This window comes from Orbicella faveolata, unplaced genomic scaffold (genome assembly GCF_042242905.1).
Source record: "Orbicella faveolata isolate gen_17 unplaced genomic scaffold, um_ofav_v1 contig_46, whole genome shotgun sequence".
In the NCBI taxonomy this organism is placed as follows: domain Eukaryota; kingdom Metazoa; phylum Cnidaria; class Anthozoa; order Scleractinia; family Merulinidae; genus Orbicella; species Orbicella faveolata.
The window spans coordinates 9,662,453-9,683,352 of NW_028301576.1; the positions used below are offsets into that span (position 1 = coordinate 9,662,453).

The 20,900-nt window shown below is 40.3% G+C and overlaps 1 protein-coding gene across 4 annotated transcripts; it reads right to left on the reverse strand.

Annotated features, from left to right (window-relative positions):
* Positions 1-38: 38 nt before the first annotated feature.
* LOC110051231 (uncharacterized) lies at positions 39-17,478 on the reverse strand. 4 transcript variants are annotated; one of them, XM_089277409.1, is made up of 6 exons: positions 17,369-17,478; positions 16,065-16,117; positions 15,116-15,184; positions 9,232-9,291; positions 2,091-8,798; positions 39-1,718 (listed from the first exon to the last, which is right to left on the reverse strand). In XM_089277409.1, the coding sequence occupies exons 4-5, from the start codon at positions 9,242-9,244 to the stop codon at positions 2,107-2,109; spliced, it is 6,705 nt and encodes a 2,234-aa protein (XP_089133535.1). In that variant the 5' UTR covers positions 9,245-9,291; positions 15,116-15,184; positions 16,065-16,117; positions 17,369-17,478; the 3' UTR covers positions 39-1,718; positions 2,091-2,106. The 4 variants fall into 4 exon arrangements, with proteins under 4 accessions (XP_089133535.1, XP_089133533.1, XP_089133534.1 ...); XM_089277407.1 differs by lacking the exon at positions 17,369-17,478 and adding an exon at positions 16,537-16,652; XM_089277408.1 differs by lacking the exons at positions 15,116-15,184; positions 17,369-17,478 and adding an exon at positions 16,537-16,652.
* Positions 17,479-20,900: the final 3,422 nt, after the last annotated feature.

The window sequence follows — 20,900 nt, forward strand, 5'->3', positions numbered from 1 at the left end:
GCTCTAATGCAAGTAACATCAAGGTTTAACAGCAAATGTACACTCCATTACCTTTAATGTACCTTTTCATATACAACAGCAACGTTTGAAACAATTCTCACCAAATACAGCAAGACACATAATTACTTGCAAAATTATGTGAATATATGAGAAATATCAATAGTGATCCAAAGGGGTTTTAAACAGCCATTGTGTGCAATATCATTTGAATTTCTACTCAGAGGGCAATTTCCTCAATCTTAATGTAAAAAATTAATATCACAAAATTCCATGGTAAAAATATTAATATTGCTTCATGGTTTCTTCACATTTTCATATAACTAGTAAAAAATATGATAATATCACTGAGGATAAAATAAAATACTCTTGAAAACAGTTTTTTAAAGCAGCCACATGTATTTTGTGCTGTAATATCTGAATTCTCACAACAAAACGGGAAATTTCCTAACTAAAGTCAATTAAAGCATTAATCGTAATCAAAAGATTAATTATCTGTAATGGTTTCTGTTCATTTCCTCTAAATTATGTTTAATCTAATGTTATATAACTGCAACACTCAAGATATTAACAGCACTACTGTAGTACCCTGTAGTAGTGATTCTGATTTCTTTTTTTGAGGAAACACCATATGTTTTACTACTCTAATACTTCTTCAAACATAATTATCATGGTGAAATTGATTTCCATCATGATAAGCTCTAATGAGCCTTGTATTGATATTGTAAGGTAAAGTAACTGACTATCACTGGTGAATTTCAAGGAAAGGGTTTGATTTAATAAGGCACTGGATCAAGACATCATATCTCCCCAGTCTTTCATCACCTTTGAGTAAGAAAAAGGTCGGGACTGGGGATGAGTAATCCAACCTAAATTTGTTTTACTACAGCACTTGAACACCTGATGCCAAGCAAAAATAATTACCACTGTTGGAAAGTATTTTTGATATTAACACCAAATATAATAATTATTTACTTTAGGCCCTTCAAATTCACAAAATACAGATGTCAAATCAGCTAGGAAGGCAACACTTCTGTAACTAAAATCTAGTCTCCCACTGCAGCCGATCTGATCACTATTACAGATGATTTCCAGTCCATACTGCGCACTATCGAAAGTTTGTTTACCTTTTTTGTTTTTCTTTATGTATGATGTCACAAATTGTGAACATTTTGCATTTACTTACATTAAGTAAATTCAAAGTTTCATGTCAACCGCCATTACTAATATGGACGCGAACCTTTATGTTTCGTTCTTTCTCATATCACAAACTGAAACAACTTCGCAACTGTAAAAATCAATGAAGCAGTTGGAAAAGAATTTCAAAGACCTCAAAGATAAGGTATGTGGTTTGTACCAATAACATCAATTCACATTTCATCGAGTGAGATTTATGTTTATAAACATTAGGGTGCTGAGACTGCACAGTGCAGACTGGAAATCATCAATGTGTTCCAAAGATTACATGCAAAATCTAGATTAACAATAAAAAAACAAAGCACTCATTTTGTCTAGTTGTGACTTCTACCAATGTTGCCATCCGCCAGTTGCTTTAGCTTCTGACAGCATTTGACCTGATGTTGTTTTTTACTGATGTACAATGGAATGGATGAGGACAGCTCATCACTGTATGGACAGTGCTTTCCAATCCCAGCGGCAATCCACTTATTAAACGAATGCAGTAATCACTGACAGGACATCACTCCAGGTCTGCTAACCACCTGCCAAACAGAACAGATTCAGTCAGCCGTCTACTCAAAAACATTGCTTATGACCCTGCCTTAAACTAATATGAAGTCCTACCTAATTGACCTTGTTGTTTTCTTATGGTCTCTGTCCCTTTGGCAAGGTATTCGCCATTTTAAGGTGAAAATTATTGTTGCTTACCCTTTGGAATAAACAAATTAAGTGAACCCAACACCAATAAATAGTAACTCAACGCCGACTTTTAAACAAAGTTGATGAAATATATGAAACTGTTGTGCAAACTGGCGATACCTGTATAATCACGTGTACACGCGCGGTCAACTTCAAACTAGTGGCAATTTAACTTATCTACTATAGTCTGTCTTCTACCCCGACATACCACGTACCTCATGTTTGCTAACTCTAAGCAGAACTCCTTTCCATTTCTTCACGCATGTATTCAAGGTATTCGAAAGATTTTTCCTTCCCTTTAGTTTGTCTTCGCGATTCTATCTCTGCAACACATACATCCAGAGGATTCATTCCGTTGCTGTTGCGCATCTCTCTCCATTCCAGCGGCTTGAAAAGGGGAAACAGTTTCAGGAAGGAAGTTTTAGAATACGAAAGAACACAGCAATGTAAGGCAGTGTTTCCGTCATGGTCAGCACTTCGAACATCAATGCTTCCTGGCCGTGTCATGAAAGTCGGAACCGATTTTATATTTCCGCTTCTGATCGCCACGGACAAAGCGGACATTCCTGGAACCAATTTCTTGGCTGTTGAGTGGTGCCTGTCAAAATCAAGAGGCAGCTTACAGTTGAGGTCTACTTTTCTTGTAGTGATGAGGTGCTGCATCACATGAGGGCTCATAGAAGGCATGGAGCAGGCTTTTAGGAGGGCGGTGTACCCTTTTTCATCGGATACATTCAACTCAGCAACGGTAAAATCCTTAAGTCTGCTGCAAACCTCATCAGTAGAAAGATCGCTACTTCCTCTTTCCTGAATTTGAGTTTTGGTATACCCCTGAATTTCTTTGTATTCCCGCCAGAGATCCACGATAATTTCCGTGATACGATTGGTTCCTTCCATATATGCGGGGATGTTAAGAGGGACTTTATTTCTGGATCCACCTTTTGAAAACAAAACGTCTTGGCCTTCGCTGGCAGTGCTGACGTTACTGGCATCATCGACGTCAGTGCTTTCATCGTCATCAGCTTCAGCAAACAACACGTTGTCCACCGTTGTCATCATCTCGTCATCTTCTGACGCTACTGAGATGCTGCTCGGACGTCCGTTTTTGTTTTTCGGCGCCTTCTTCATATTTTTCTCTCTTTCTTCTAAACCAGGCTCACTAGTTGACGCTACGCTTCTATTGCTCTCCGTCGTTTCACTTAACGTTTCTTGCCGATGTGCCACTGACGTGGAGTCGTGACCTTTAAAGATCGCATGTTTGCTTTTCTTTTTGTGCTTTGGTCTTTCAGCGAGTGACTCAGTCTTCGATCTTTTGACTTTGCTCTTCCCCTTGCGCATAGTTTCCGCATGTGAGGTTTCAAGAGTGCATCCATTCTCTTTAATGTTCAAAACGGATATGTCTTTTTCCCTTTCTTTTTTGACAGAGACATCGCCCTCTCTGTCATTTTGTGGAATGTATGGACCGTAACTCAGTTGCTCTGCACCAGTAGCGGACATCAAGTCGTCTTGCTGACGGAACCTTTTGCTTGAAACGGAGTCATCAGGTGATTCTTGAAGGGGTCCTTTTAGGCCTATACTCTCACTACTTGTGTTTTGCACACTTTCGGATATGGAACTTCCCTCCATATTTGGCTCGTCTTTGATGTGCACCTGGTTGTTCTTATGGTTGCTTTCCTGTGTGATGGAGGTCAGGACTTCTTCATTAGTTTCCTTGTCTTGTGGGAACGATGCTTCAATCAGAATGTAGCGCAAAGTATGTCTCCTCGGATCAGCAGCAGAGAAAATTGCAAATTGAGCGTTTCTTGCTCTCATTTCGAGGCAGCAGCAAATCAACTTTGGTATGGTGGCTACCGTCACTTGAGGCCATTCTTCAGCTACTTCCTTTGTACTTGTGACGAGCAGAAACTTTTCTTTAGTGCTGCAAAATTTTGCATTCAGATCCAGAATATCCTTAAATCTCCGATTTGCAACAGAATAGGAAAGAATAACAACCGCAGTTCCATCGACAAAAGCTTCCTCCTTTTCCTCGATCTGTTGAACAATTCTTGCAGGAGAGACCGGGTCTTCATTACCCTCTTGTTGGTCATATCCGATGCTTCCCATGAAACATTTTTCAGGGCCCTTGGAGTTGACAAATTTGCGAAGATGTTCCAGGATAATGCCCTCCTCGAAATCTTCAGGTAGTTCTTTAAGCCTTGCATCTGGCCTTTCTTCTAGTGTGCAATCATCTGTCCACTCAAAGATGCTTGGGAGAGCTAAGCTGTCGATCCAGTCATTGTACTGCACTTTTAGAAAATGGTAACGGTTACACTTCACAACCCACAGACCCTCTTTGTCGCAGTCATCATTGAAGCGTAAGTCTTCCCAGCAGGGCCATGGACGGTAGAACACGCCCTTTTCCACTGTGCTCTTGACATTCAGTAGAATAGCAGCGTACACTTGCGTCTTTGAGAACGGGTTCACGGCTCTTGGAGCACTTCTGAGAAGGCCTAGTACGCCATAACTCTCATGCTGCTTGTCGTTAAACAACTTGGCCGGGCCCGTGTAGCGATACAGTGGAAATGGCTGCCCATCCAATGGGTCCTTGAAAGGATAAGGCTCCAAGCTGTGTGGAGGGATGTCTTTACCTTCTGCTATTTTCTGAAGATGAGTGAAGGGTTTCAAAAAGGAGCAACGTTCCATTTTCATCAAACCACGGTCATCTCTTACAACTACTTCATCGGAGGCAAATTGGTGATCAGTGGTAAACACTGCTTCAGACATCACGGCCACATTGTCGTCGATGACGAAAACGTATTCCAAGTTAAGGGCGAATGCCAACTTTTGAATAAACAGCCTGGCATACCCCACTCCTCCTTCACTAGGGCCAAGTTCACAGTTAGGCATTGCTTCAGGCAACTGGAAAATAGCAAGTATCTTTCCCCATGTGGATCGGTAAGCTTCGAACTTGTCACTGCGAACGACGACAACTTGTACATAATTGACAACCTTTCCTTCCTCTTGCATTACGTGATGATAATTCAAAGTGCACCTTCGAGGATCATCTCTGTGGGATGGGTGAAAAATCCAGTACAGCAAAGTGGGAGCATCGCCAACTCTTGCAGCCCAATCAATGCTTGCAAAGGACTCGTTTGTTGATCGGAGGCTCTTGAGATATCGTAGCAGGTGGTGGTAAGGCTGACAGCTGCTTGGAAGTGAACATGTAACAGTGACCGGTCTACCATCGATGTTAACAACTAAGTCTTCCAAAACTGATTCTTTGCCTTGAAGAAGTCTTCCACATTCACCACAGTTTTCAAGATGATACCATGGCCAAGCGCGTAGCTTTGCATCTTTACAGTCGGTTTTCTCATAATAGTAGGAGGTCTTGGTCGGATTCTGAGCCTCACGTTTCATAAGGATGAAGGGGTTCTCCTCTGTTTCATGAGTGTAGAATCGCCCTCCAATGGAGTACTTTCCTGGAGCCACTGTTTTGTCATGAAGGCTTGGAGAGAACTGAATTACCTTCCAATAAGGAAATTCCCAGTCTTGCATTTGGTTATTGTCACTGGCGATGAATTCTTCTGATGAATGGTAATCTGTGTGGCAGTAAAAGGCACCTTCATCGAATGCAGTAGAGGAACTGGAATAAACCTTTTCCTTTCCAAGAATGTCCAGTCGCAAATCTTTAATGAGACAGAGATAAGTTCCAGTCTTTCCAATCTGAGGTTCAGCTTGTAAAAGGATTCTGTTGAGATGCTTCAGTTCATTTTGATGATCGTAACTATCCTTATGAGCTTCGTAGTCTAGCCAACGGAGTGACGAGGAAGTGGTGTCTTTATTTCTGCCAATTTTTGTCATGTACCGGTCAGCTCTGGTACAAGATACTGCGTTCATCGAAGGAGACTTTTCCACCGACGTTTCAAGTTTCTTGAACAGTTCCCTGCCTACCAGCACGTATGGAATGCTCTGCACTTTGTTGTTGCTTGCAGGGACCTTTGCATAACGGCACATTCTTCCAAGTTCTTGAATGAGAGTCGAAAGAAACAGAGGCGTTCCCTCCCTGAACTCCCGACTGTTGTCATAGCTAAGGCGAAGATCAAGACAGTCAAAGCTTTGGGGAAATGTGTCTCCCATGCGACCTTTATCAACCAGTATGAGTGCGCATGCGAGGTTTTCCAGGTCTTCATACTGCGTTATCAACTTGTGCACATGCTGACAGTTTACACACTTCTTTCGGCCAGCTTGTAGCTTCAACCCGGGACAACAACAATCCGGAAACTTGAACGTGCACTTTTCTGGTTGAAGCTTTCGAAAGAATGGACTTGATGATTTCATCAGTTGGTTTTCGATCTGAATTCCACCGTAATCTTTGATGACTTCAAAGCAATCATCGAGACAAGACACTGCTCGTGCCAGACGTAGAGTGTAGAAAAATTGATCAGCAGTGTCCATGCTCTTTGCGCGTACAATTTTCATTTTGCCCTGTTCCCCTTTGCCACTCTGGATCAGATTTTTGGCCAAGGAAGCCGTTTCAAATTCTTGAATATTATGGTTCCATTTTTCGACCATCGCTTGACAGCCATTTTGTTGCAGTTGCTGTTCGATGTCTTCAATGATGCTGACTGGTTGTGTGTCTTCCTTGAGTTTCCGAAATTCTTGCTGGGAAAGATGCATCAGGCAGGCAACGTATGAAGTCGCAAATACCTCGTTGAGCTCCTTCAATCCTTCATTGGACGCGCTAGTTTTCTGATGTATTGCTACTGCTTTGAAGCTTTCTTTGAAAGAGCGTGTCACCTCGTTGTGGAGTTCATTTCGAACCAATTCAAAAGCTTCGGGGTGGATGTACGTTTTCGTTTCGGCTTCTCTCTTGAGTTCCCTAATGAAGGACTTTAGGGTTCTTTCGAATTCAGCAGCAGGAGAATATTCTGGGTCAGAATTAAGTGCTCGGCGTATTTTTTCATCACTGTGATATACGCTTGCATGAAGAATGTGGTAACAATACTCTCCACATAGTAAGGCATCAATTGGAAACGATGAAGAATCGTTATCGCTTTTGGCCTTATCAGTCTTGCAGATTTTCTTTTGCCTCTTGGCCTTGTCTACGATACCTTGGAAAAATTTGTCCTCTCTTATCTTTTGATCGTTCTGGTCTGAATAGTAAATGGTACTTAGGTAGTGGTTTAAACTCATGTATTGTTTCCCAACCATGCCGACTTCCACTGGCCCAGACTGATCAATGTAGAACTCGAAGGCCACTCTTGCAACCTGATGCTTTGGTTTCATGAAGCAAACGCCACACTTCCTTTCAACTTTCGCAGCTTGCAAAGTCACGTGTTCATGCTCATCAACAGCAATGTAGTGATCTGGGTTCTCGGTGGAACAAAATGCGACAACTCCAACACCAAACTCCAATTTAACTTCAAATGTAGTTGGTTGTAGAGGGTCGACTGTGGCTTTCAAATTTCCATGTTCAGTCATCGTCACTGTTAAGGGTTGTTGTCCTGTCATTGCAAACACTTTGAGGGTCACAATACCGTGGCTGCCTTGCACGATAAAATTAGATGCTTCACTTTCGATAGATGTGACACACAGGTTCCCGTCTGGAGAAACCTGAAGGAATCGGTAACGAGCATCTGTAAAAGTCAAGGTTGATTTGAGCTTCATCTGCATCCCGCGTTCAAAATTCTTCAGTTCAACCTCTGACCAGTGGACAACGTGAAGTTCTAATTCCTTCGAGGACTTTCTTACTTGTTCATTCAAGTTAGGTTCTCTTTCCAACACTACAAGTTCACCTTCCTGGTAGTTTCTTTGGCAGGTGGTCATTTTGCTATTGAGAAGGACGCATTGCACCACTGGAAGACGTGAGTTCTTTGTCAGAAGATTAAAGGGTGTCGCAGAAATTTGAACTACGATGACATTTCGAGGGGAATTGCCTCTGCACCATTCATTAATGAAGAGATTATGGGCGGAAGATGTCTTTTCTTTATCTTTCGTTATTCCCCAGTGGCACTCGTCTGCTATGATGACGAAAAGAGTTTTAGGCTTTTCTTGAACCTTTTCTTTAAGTTTTTCAAAGTGCTTCTCCGTTTCTGCACTGCGGACATACATAAACATCCGTTTCTTTTCGTCGCCATCATCCCGCTGAGATTTGAGTTCCTCAATTGATAATACACCGGCATCAGGATGTCGTATCCTCTTCTCTGTCTGATCGCTGAGCATTCTGTAACGAGCCGTGTATACTGCAAACTCAACATCGTCGAAAACATCGCTCAGTCTCGAAATGTTGTGGTAGTGAAACATGATGGTGTCAATTCGTTTCTTCAGTATAGCTGCCATTTCTATCTGCGAGGGATAATAGCAAGGCCTTTCGGGATTCGATTGCACGTGTTTGTCAATCTCTTCTTCTTCATCTGACGAGTATTTCTCATCCACAAAAGCATCGCGAACTTCGTCTGTTTCCTCATCGTCATCTGACTCTTCATTCCCCGCTGTCTTGGTGGACACTATAAGCTGGTTTATTAATCTTCGTAACTCTCCAGAGGGGTCGATTTCATCGTTGATTCGAACGTCGATACTCTTAATGTTTCCCTGCGATGGAAAAAGGAAAACGAAGGCGCTGATACTCTTTTCCTTTGAACAGGCTTCACGTATCCTCGAGCAAGTCTTGTCACCATCAAACCACTTGACTCGTTTTTTGTTCCACCTTTGTAACTCGTCCCATAACGATGAAAAAGGATCGAAGAGTTGAATGAATCTCTCCGTGTCCCGATCGGAGAGAGTGTCCACGATCTCGGTTAAGAAGTCGGTGAAAAGGAAAGAAGTCATAAAATCTGGGATTTGCCAATAGAACACTTTATCATCTTCTACTTGAAGAGTGCACACCGTACACTCCGAGCTGGAAAAATGGACCACAACCTGAGTTTCATCCGGTATGATGTCGCCTGCAAATTATTGAATTTGTGATGATCAGAGAGCGATATTAATGTTAGTCTGAATCTTGAAAACTTAGCCAGTTGTTGGTAACAAGGGCTTGAATTTATCCTATCTTTAACCCGTTTTGTACTGTTTTTTTCAATCGCTATTCACTTGCGTAAGACCGCAGTTCCTAGGAGTACTAGTGCTTGTGTAAGCTTGTGTAAGCTTGTGTATTAACGCAAGGTAATCACATGTTAAACGATCTACATTGGACAGGTATCTTTGTCAAGTGGTTACTCGGTAGAACATAACGACCAATCACTACATAGGCTAATGCTATGTCTGCGGTTTGGACATTTTCCTTAAAGACTTTTAGACCTCTCTCTCTTCATGGACCTTATCGTGCCATGTGATGACCTCTTTTTCTCCTTTACGTACTTGCTAAGAACAGAGACTCACTTTGATCATCCATCTTATTTTTCTTCCCACGATAATTACGTCAGTCCACGATTAAATACCCTAAGGACCAAAAAGAAACAGTAGTGAATATATATACAATACCAAGTAAAGGTATGAGTGGACAACGCATAGGCAAGGAAAATGGGTAGGAGTTTGCCATTCGTCCGATATTTAATCTGTGCCCTGTTTTCGCTTGGGCCAAAAAAAAAAAAAGTAAAGAAAAACAGAATTAAATCAATATATTTACAGTCCAAAGTAGGTCTCGCTTCCAGACCCTGCGATCCTTTTTCAGCGCTAGGAGTAACGCAACGCTTTTTAATTGTCTAGATAAATCGGTTGCACCAGTGGGAAATCAAATGGGACATTCCATTCTGCTCTACAGTTTTCGAAAAAAGAGGATAATACCTTCAGATGTATTCCTTTTTTCGTAACATTGGCTTTTCTTAGACCTCGCCATTGCCTGGTTCCAAGCCCAGGATGCGAAAGGGGGGGGGGGTGGGGATTATACGCTAGGCTACTGACCCTGATACGTCAAAAAAAAGGCATGCTACAGCAACCTTAACCTCTGCAAGAGACGCTGAAAGGAAGGTGGGGTAAACCTGGGGTTGAGTGAGGGAGGCATTTTTTTTTGCTTGCCCTGCCAGCTTTTCTTCCTTCTGTGATATTTTTTTCTACCCAAAATAAGGGGGGCCCCTTACCTAGATCCGCCACCGCTAACAGATGTAGCATAGGTAATGCTAACAAATATTGCATAGCTCACGCTAACGGATATAGCATAACTCCAACATCTAAAGGTTGTAGAATGGCTAACGCTAACGCTTATAATAACATGGCTAATGCTAACAGATATAGCATAGAGCCAACACCTCGAGAGTAGAATCCTAAAACCATATATTTCACGTCGAACAATGAGTATTGAGTAGTAAAAGATTATCAAGGTAAGAGACTGAATCCCCCATATAGGCCTTATTCCAAAGGTAATCCCTTTTGAGTTATTTTTAATTTAGACATGGTACCAAGTTCTTCCAAGGTTGTTACTCGCGCAATGCATGGACAGCCCAAGCGACTTTCTCGAGACTACCAGAGACAAAATGGCGGGAAATTTGTTTAAAAGTCATTTTATATGTTTTTAGTTTTAAAAGACGTTTCAAAGCAGAATTATTTTCTGCACTCTGAGCCACCTTCGGCCAGGCTGTGGTTTGCTTTGTACTCGTTTGGCTGTTCATTATTTTGCCGTTTTTTTCGGTTTGGGGGGTTTGATAAGCAAACCTCAACGGCAACGGCAACGAATACAATGGCCTTGTAAGTGTGCGTTTTAAGGTGGCTCAAAACAGTTTCCAGCACTTAGGTTTTGATGGGTCGTTATAACCACTCTTAATCACTTGATGCTACACTCATGGTATCAAAACACTGCCCAATCATTGGTGAATACGTTATCATTTTTGACACAAAAGGTTACCATAGCAACAGAATGACCTGCTAACACCCTCAATCATAAAAATTACAATTTCCTCGATTGTGATTGGTTTAAAAAAACTCCTATTTTCTACTAATTCACTTGCCAAGTTGTTTATAGTTTGTTATTTGACAGTTTGTTATCGGACAGTTCAATAAGCCAATCACATTCAAAGCTGTAGTTACGTGCGTGCGTAGTTGCATGTGCTTTTGTGTTTTTGGCACCTAATTGCCAGTAGGAGGCGCGGTGGCCTTAGAATGTTTACATCTCCTTTGCAGGTATTTTAATGCAAATTTTCCCTTTCTTTCATAACTTGACTATTCTTCTTTTCTCAGAAATTGTAAATTTTATGATTAATTGGTAATAAGACTTTGTGTCGTCCAATTCGGTCTGTAATCATACTCGTGATAAACAAATCGGACTCCCGCGATCGGGACCGAATTGGACTCCACTGAGACCTATTACCATTACTAATTACATACAGCTTTAGGGGCTTGTAATTCAAAATCAGCACAATGAAGATTTTTTATGTTATCAAGTTTTGATAAGCATGGTAAGACACAACTTTGGCAAAGCTTAAAAAAATTCTGTACATAGGGTTCAGAGCCACCTTAAATTTTCAAAACTTTAAGGTGGCTCTGAACCTCATGTACAGAATTTTTTAAAACTTTACCAAAAGTTGCATCTTATTGTGCTAATCTAAATTTGGTAATATAAAAAAATTTCACCATGCCGGTTTTGTATTATAAGCCCCTAAAGTTGTAATTAAGCGTGTTGTTAGCAGGTTATATTGTTGCTATGGTAACCCATTGCACCACGAAAATGATAACAGTCTAGTTCACCAATAGACTGTTCACAGTCCCCTATTTTTCCGTGAGATCGTAGATGTCGATCGTTGAGCTCGACGGGCCGCCATCTTGATGTCTTGATGCGAGCGAAACTGGAGAGGGTACAAAATGCCCGTGGGTAGGGGTGGTGGAGGGCACTGCTGGCGGAAAAAATAGGGAGACTGTAACAGCTTCACTCTGTCTCGTGTTCAAGAGGCGCGGCCGCCAGTTTGGCGCCTCCATTAATCAAATCAATTAACAATCTCCTCCCCTGAGAAAAAAACCTGTCAAATCAGGGATGATGATATGAATACATGTTACTGTGTTGTGAATTTCGAAACATTTTGAAGGCTTACTAAGCTGAGTCGAATGAATGCTGGACGGAAGAACTCTTCTCTGACTCCAAAAAAATATACATATAAAGGGGCCCACTAGAATAACTTGAGACTACTGTCTCTTTCTATAGCCCCCTACCCTTATCCAGATACCATGGGTTTCTTTTGTAGCCCCTCCCCCCCTCATCCCTTGGCAAGTCACCCATGGTCTCCACTACAGCCCACCCCCTTCCCTTGACAAGTGACCCATGGTATCTTTTATAGGGCCCCCTCCCTTCACAACCTACCCATGATATCTTTCATGACCCCCCATCCTCCCTCAAAATAAAAAGTGAGCCAAGAGAACCTCTATTTGCTGCTAACCTATGGTCTCTTGCTTAACCCCCCCCCCCCCCCCCCACTACACACACAAAAACAAACACACAGAGACAAACAGTATGCCGGGTTGCGCACACTATGGTCACATTATTGCTCCTTTAATCAATCTTTAAGCGATTTCTATTGTACTTTTAACAGTTTTTAATATGAATCTTATTTTATATATCTTAATAATTCTTGTTTATTAGTTTTTAATTCTTAGCAGGACCCCATTGATAACAGTACTTTGTATTGAAGGGTTATCCTGAGGAAATAGTCGATTATTATTACTATTATTATTTAGAATATACAATCATCTCTGTGTTTGCATACCTATAAAAATTAGAAACAAACCTTTTGGATGTTTGAAAACAAGTTCGACAATCATGTTAAAGATTTTTTAATGAAGAAACACAAAAAATCACCACATTGTTTTGCGCTCAAGTACATGGTGTCCCTTTAATGAAGCCCTGTTAGGAGGGGTACCCATGTCCCCTGTCTGAAATTTGCCACCAGCCATGTCGGCATTTCACTAGATTCCCATGTCGCCTGTCAGAATTTCGTCTCAGAGGAGTTGTGTCAGGAAATTTGACCTTTTTCGATTAAAACGAAGCTACATGTATGACACATCGTAATACCTTTGTTTATTAAAAAAAAAAAACCCAACACAGTGCTCTCAAGTCTCACACATTGAGCATGAGGTTCACGCACACGAATTCAATCTTGCGCTCTCGCGCTGAAACGATTATTTCTCACGCATTGAAGGTTCCTTGTTGTTTTAGTCAAGTACATATATAATTAAGTATCTCTTTGGATATAATTTACTCCTTGTATGCTTTGCACTTGCTTCGACCACTTTTCAGCAGTAGGAATTCTTATACAGAGCCAGCATTTCTCCAGTCAGTGGGTTTAATGGTTACTTTATGGTTATGGTTTAGGTGTCAAACTTGACTAAGCGACATGCAGATAACAAAGGAAATCATGAAGACCTATTAATTCTAAAAACTTGCCATAGCACGGCCCAACGGCTCAACTCTACTTAAAATTCCTCCTTTAACCACAACATGAAATGCCCTTCATAAACTCAAGTAAAGCGAAAAAAGGTCGAGTAACCAAACAGAGAACGGCGAATGTACAAATGTCACGAACCGTAGAAGTCATGTAGGCTAGCCATTTTACATCGAGCTTGAGAAACATAAGCTTGATCAAATAGCTGCAAGAAACATAAGAATGTTTCTGGAGAAACGTATAGCTTTCTCCAAGCTACGGTGTCTTCGAAGAAAAACTGTACGAGGACAAATATGATATCCATGATAAGAATCAACCTCCTGTACTTGCAAACAGTTCTATAATCACAGCCGGGTCCGGTGTAACAATATAAAATGCAAGTAAGCAACACTTTCACGGTAAATTTCATATTTTGTTCCGCAAAGGGAAATACTTGGAGACTAAAAAACATATTTTGCTATAGAAATGAGCCTAAAAAATGCATAAATACATGGCAAATTACAAAGGTGTCATCGACGAAGCGACGTGCAGATAACAGCAGAAATCATGCAGACCTATGACCTCTAAAAATTTTGCCATAGCACGGTCTTACGGCTCAACTCTAATAAAATTCCTCCTTATAACACAACATGAAGCACCCTTCATAAACCGAGTGAAGCAACAAAAAGGTTGAGTGACCAAACAGAGAACGGCAAATGTACAAATGTCACGAACAGTAGAAGTAGTGTAGGCTAGTCAACCCATTTTACATTGAAATACTGCAAATTATACATTTAATATGTATACAGCTAAATATTTCAGTTAAGGTTGCCAGATAAAATTGTTAGATAAAAAAAACCTATGCGAGAAGAACACTAATGATAGGCTATGTATTCATTAAGTTTGGCTTATCATGTGAAAAAAAATCGATTTTACATCCACTAGTTTGTATTTTTGTGTGTGAAGTAGAAGCCTACACAATAAGACCACTAATGGTAGGCTTTGTATTCATTAAATTTGGCTTATCATTTAAGGAAAAAATGATTATACATCTAACAGCTTGTATTTTTGTGTGAATTAAGTAGAAGTTTTGCGCTTTCATGAGATGTATTTAATTAATAATAAAATAAAATTTTTAAATGTAAAATGAAAGCCTTCCTCTTCAATCAATTTTTAATGTCATAACTTTTATATGTAAATAGTTTTTCAATAATTGTTTATCGATAATCTTTGAGTATTTTTTTAATTATCTTTATCATTATTATTGTCTCTGAAAAGGCCCCATGGGGAGTTGACAATAAAATTTGTAAAATGATTAATAATAAAAGTAATATTCACTCAAGATAATAATATTCAGTCACTCATTCTGACAAAGAAAGTTTTCGTCTAACATGTAGAACTTACTGCTCCAATGAAACCCTGTCCCTTCTAAATGCCCATAGAAGACATAGAGGATCAATTTTAGGGTTAGGGTAAGTTTTCAGCATTACTGAATTGAATGAATTGATGAAGGCGAATGAATATCAATCACAATAGAGCTTGCAATATACATTAGGATAGAGTCCAGACTCTCCCTCCCCCCCCCCCCCTTAACCACCTCTGTCAGGAGACACGTGGTCTCTTACCTAGCCCCCACCTCCGTTAGGAGATCTATGGCCTCTTAAGTAGCCCCCACCTCCCTCAGGAGACCCATGGCCTCTTAAGTAGCCCCCACCCCCTCAGGAGACCCATGGCTTCTTAAGTAGCCCCCCACCCCCTCAGGAGACCCATGGCCTCTTAAGTAGCCCCCCACCTCTCTCGGGAGACCCATGGCCTCTTATATAGCCCTCCCCCCAAAAAGTGGGTCCCTAGCATGTAACATAGTTTTGACCACTTCCCTTAACATAAGCTAAAGCGGTAGGCAAACACAAAGACGGACCAACCTTGAATGACCTCTGTTTCCCGCCTCTTCGTCGCGCTTTCAGAATATTAATTGCTAACTAATTGGTTGTCTTTAAAAGTGGACAAGACATAATTAAAATTTAGAAACGTTCTGTGTTTAAAATAGTTGACAAATAGTGAATAAAAAGCGCGATCACTGAAATAACTACGGTAACAAGTGTGAACTAGAAAAAATTAAAATTAAAAACAAGAAGATACTTGCGAGGAAATAAAATGCAAATATGGAGTTCATAAAAGAATAGTATATTGTCTAAGTAATTGTGGTATGCCTGGATTCCAAAGTCTTCCTCACGCGAAAATTTCCCTCGTCAATTCATCAGAAATTACACATTCTTATTGCACTCTGATAATGTGTCCGCCTGGAAAATATTTATTCAAGAATAAACGTGCAGCTAAAAATATTTTATTCAAGACTACAACTGTGATTGAAATAGGAATTGTCTGGAGTTAATGCTTATTATCTTTTTATATAAGTTCCTTATCTTTCCTGCTGTTATTCGACTTAAAGGTCCCTGGCACAATCCGTTAAAAACGGCACGCAACAATTTGAACCAAATGAAGTGATTAATATCGACACAGTAGTTTGCTCGTCACAGACACCCCAATGCTAGCGCTCTGACTGCCATAGTCACTACATAGTAAAGTTTTGACTTTGTGCCGATATTTAATAAATACTACCTTTTATCTGTTTATTTCTTAGGATGTTCCATGAGCTTTTACTCACGCTTTTGGTGTCGGTGTGTAGATTTCGGAATAGTTCGTTATCTGAGTATTTTAGGATTTAGTTACTGGTACATTGAGTTGCACTCAAGAGCAGTTCTTTATCACGCGACTAGACACACAGTCATTGTGATTCCACCAGCATTTTAATGCCTGTGCGAACTACTCAGCTGGATAGCTCTCCCTCAAACAACTAGTTTGTTTACTTACATTTATCCGTTTAGGTGCATTAAAAGTCTTGAGCCTCAAGGTTGTCGTTTTCTCTGGGGAGTCAGGATTAGATGACAAGAATTAATTAAATTAACAAATACACCTATCAATGGTTTGCCCCAGGATGGAGTGGGGGGGGGGGGGCAGGCAACCCCAGGGGAATTTGAAATTTTCAGGTCTTCAAATGTCAATTTCCCTACCCCTGGGTCTCCATTGAGAGTCAAATTGCCACCCCTGGGGATCACAGATCCTGTACAGTAATGTCAACAAACTCAGTGAAATCATGCTAGTGAAATCATGCTAGTGAAATCATGCTAAGTAGGATGCAATGTATTAAAATAAAGTTCTGTGCGAATATTTCTTTCAAAATCCGACAGAAAGAAACACTATGTGTTACAAAACTTCAAGATAGATAACGGATGGATGTTAAAAACAACAATTTTTACTTTAAAAGCATCAAGATAATCCTTACCTTCCGTTCTGCCATTGTGAAGAGCACAGCAAAAACGCGGGAAGCTCATCCAAATGACTTCTGGGCTTTTTACAAGATGGCCGCTCGCCCCCAGGCCCTCTCCACTTTCCAAGATGGCGACAGAGTCAAATTTCCCACCCAGGGGATTGCTGTGGACGTTAAAATCCCTACCCAGGTAAAGCCTCAAAAAGTCAAATTCCCGTGGGTTACCCGCCCCCCCCCCCCCCTCCCCATCTTGGGGCAAACCATTGATAGGTGCATAACATGATCACGAATGTCATGCATACAATATGTACTAGCCTTGGTGTTTTCGTTCACTGGAGTTCAGAGTAAGAGAGATGAAAAAATCTTGTTTCATGTAAGTACACCAAATTTTGCTGAATAACCATCGTTGTAACGAACCACATGTGTACAGTATGTGTAACTACCGGACAGTCACGCTTTATTTTAACTAGTTTTATTCATTATTGCAGACTTTGGCCCATACCTTGTAGTTGTCAACTTTCCCTTGTTGGTTGACTTCAGAAGACAAAACCATATCCAAGGAAAGGCCCGCCTGTTTAAGCACGAATCGCTCTATGAGGGTTCATGTCGTCGGTGCATGTACGATTGTGGTTTAGGAGAGGAGAAATTCAACCGATACAGCTAAATAATACATACTTGTGAAAGTGAAGAGTGATCATCGCAGTAAATTTTCCAGTTTAAGCAATTGCTCTTTCCAATTGCTTAAATTGGAAAATTTACTGCGATAATCACTCTTCCCTTTCATCTACAACCGCAGTTCAAATATGAATTATTTCATATATCTGCATATATACTTCACAATACATACTTGTGGAAGCCAAGGTGCTCATCCCAAAAGAATAAGACTGCAGCCACGAACAGCATCAAATTTGTCGACTGATAGGGCATGCTGGATTTTCAATCAACAAGGAATGTGAAAGCCCTTTGAAGTGTATACCATCTAACGACTTCTTCAAATTTAAGGCGCGTAAAAAAACAATTGCTGTATTATTCTTTGAATTTGACACGACCTCTTCGAGTTTTCTCGGAAAATGACGGGTCATTGAGCTCAACCATTGGCCACAATAATCACCTGTCAATCAAATCCATTTATATGTTGACCATTTTGTAACGCAGAGTGATGTCGGAGTGTCTCTGGCTGTGAATTCGTCCATGTCATGTTGTTCTGCTATATATATGTGAGGATCAACAGGATCACGGTCTTGTGGGATCGAGTGTTGTCGTCCCTTTTTAAATGTAATATTTGTTTGTTGTTTTTTTTTTTGTCTCCAGCACTTAAGATTGGGATACAATACTGCCAAAGCAAAATGCAGTGAAAAGAATATACATTCCCCCGGAGGGACCGGGGTCAGATCGACGGGGCAGCCCTTTCTGCCTGTTTGGACGGCGACACTGTTTGATTTGTGCCCTGCTGGTCTGCGCGTTCTGTCAAGTTTGAATTACACGCCAACGTGCTTCTATTGTAAGACTCCCTTGTTTCCCTTAAGTGACGACGGTTCTGTCGACAGCTAGCGCTATCTTCAGTAATCATTTCGTACAAAGACCGAGTAACACAGGTTTGTCCACCCTCGCTTTGACGGCCTCGTTAGCCAGTCTACAAGGTGGAATTGAGCGCACCGTATCTCTACTTTTAAGCTCTGCACGATCTTTCGCTCCCTTATTGTAATTACTCGCTTGACGATCCTTATTGATACGTTTCGGGGGGGGTATCTTCGGCGACTGCGTCTCGCCAAAACACGAACCATGGCTCGTCAGATATAACTCCGAAGTGAACCGGAAAGGTACGCCAAAATATACATATAGGGTATAAGGAGACTTGTGTGTAAAGGTACCTCGCTGGAAAGGAGCACGTGGCGGAGGGAGGTGCACGTTGTTAGGGCTGCAACACCGGGACGCTCCGCCCGAATGGGTAGGGTTTTTCACCTTCGTAATATAGGAAAGAGAAGAACTTTTAAAATTTCATTATTTCATAGGGTGGCAAAAATAGACTTTGAACTGCAAGGCAGGCCACTAAATCCAAGCATTAGAAAAGATAGCAAAAACGAACCAGGAAATCCAGCTGAAATTACAACTCAAAAGTTTTTCTGCTGTACCAATAGCATAGAAGATACTCTCCTGTCCGGTTACTTTTTTCCCATCTCATAAATCTTCAAAGGTTCCATGGGCGGATATAAAAGTTCACAGGGTTGAGCCTCTAAGGAGAGTAAACTTTATAGTATACCTGCGGGTTGACGCGGTTTGACGGGTTGACGTCCGTTTTTCCTTCGAATTCAGGCCTCGTTTCCAACTTCTTCAGGTAGGTTGCTGGAGAACTGGAAAACTCTTTTTCTCTTGAAATATATTGAAAAAAACCTAAAATGGGCCAAGCCGAAGATGTCAAAAAGTAGAAACAAAGGGGAAGAAAATATCTAATATTGATTGACAAGTAAAATGAGCAACAAAAAATAAAAGAAAACGAGAAATCCACAATACAGGAGTATTACCACCTGGCTACGTATCCAAGTACATACTGACTACTTCTCACCACAATACGAACCATGGCGAGACCAAACTCGCCCGATATGCCGCTGCATCGTACAAAAATGGTGTACGATTAGGTAAAAGGACCATACTTTGAAAAAAGCGAGGTTCATTTGTTTTCAAGTTTTACACGTGATCACGCAGTTGCGAGCCACGTTCAGATTTAAATAACAGAGCTTTGCTTTCAAGATGAAGCTTACTCCAGGCTATATTAGTTACCAGTTGTAATAAAAAACGTATTTTCTTGTTTAACAATACTTTCACTCACTTCAGTTTTTGACGTCTCAGAAATGCTAGTTTTGTGTTTACAAAATGAATTAAACCTCTGTGTCGCTGACAGACGTCTATTCACGCCGTTCTTTAAGCACCATTTCTACATTTTTTTTTCGTTCGTGGAAAGAGCTCAAATTAGTTCTATTAATACTAAAATTTTCAGCATGCTTTTTCCGATTTAAATATTGCTCGTTTCGGTTTCAAATTTTGATGAACTCAAAATGAATATTTAGGAGGACTAGTTTTCAGTTATTACCCACGATGTAGGTCAGTGCCCTCTTAGTGAACGCAATCAGCAGAAACCGAATTTCGGATTGAAAAAGCAGGGCAAATCAACTAGAGCAAATTTTAAACCTAAACATGATCGACGAAAAATGTTTTATTTCGCCTGAAATGCCATGTAATATTCAATTTCATATTCAAGGATCTGGTCATCAAAGTCTTTTAAATTTCTTATTCAGACTTGTCTTTTTCAAATTCAAAATTCTATTTGAATAGAAACGCAAGTGAAAATATCGACATGAAAAAATGAAGACTACAATACAAGATAATGATATAGGTAACATAAATTATACGCTCTGCACAAATCCTTAATGAGAATTTTCAACTATTCACTTTATTAGAAGCAGTTGAAAGAAATTCGCAACTAAATTAGCGTTTTCCTAATTGTTTCAGTTTTTCGTCAAGAAATTAATAGTTTTACAAATTATAAGGATTGACCGGATGCACGGGTCTTTTGAGGAAAAATTTCAGAAACCAGCGAATGTTAGGCAAAAAAAAGCATCATGACTAGATAAGCCCCAAGGTCGATTATGATGCTTTAAGATATTATATAATCGCGTATTTTACTCCTCCGAAATGTTATACCTGGGAGTCGTCTGCCGGGCAAAATATGTGACTAAAATAACTTACTCAGGGTATGTTTCAAAGTGAATTTGAAGTTAAGTCGAGTATGAATGGAAAATAAAAACTATTTTCTTTTAATAATGATAATGATGACCTTAAATAATACACGATAAATGTTTAAAGCGTGGAGCTCGTGGGTATAAAAGAACAAGGAAAAAAGGGAGAAAAAGAAATAGAGAATATGAGCCAACTTGACTACTAAACGGTATTCAGTGATACTGGACATTACGTTTAAACTCGAAGAAGGAAAGAACTCTTAAAAGAATTTACAAACCGACTGTAAATATACGACCTAATTGTTTGTTGGAAACAATATACACTGCATAATGCCACAATAATGAAAAAAACATATGAAGGCCCCCGACCTTTCATAAACGAAGTACAGTATTATAGGTCTGTTACCGAAATAAAGCATAGATGAATGTAATATCCCTGAACTTTAAAAGGTGCAAGTCTAATCGCTATTAGTCTTATTTTGAAGGCTTTTTAATGTTTCGCAACCCGCTAACAGGTTTTTGGTTGGTCAGAAACGTTCAAATGCTCAAATGTTTGTTTCTAAACAGGTGAAAAGTTTGGCTATTAAATACTCAACAACATAGCGTTTTGGCGTATGGTTTGCATCAAGGCTCAGTCTACTAAAC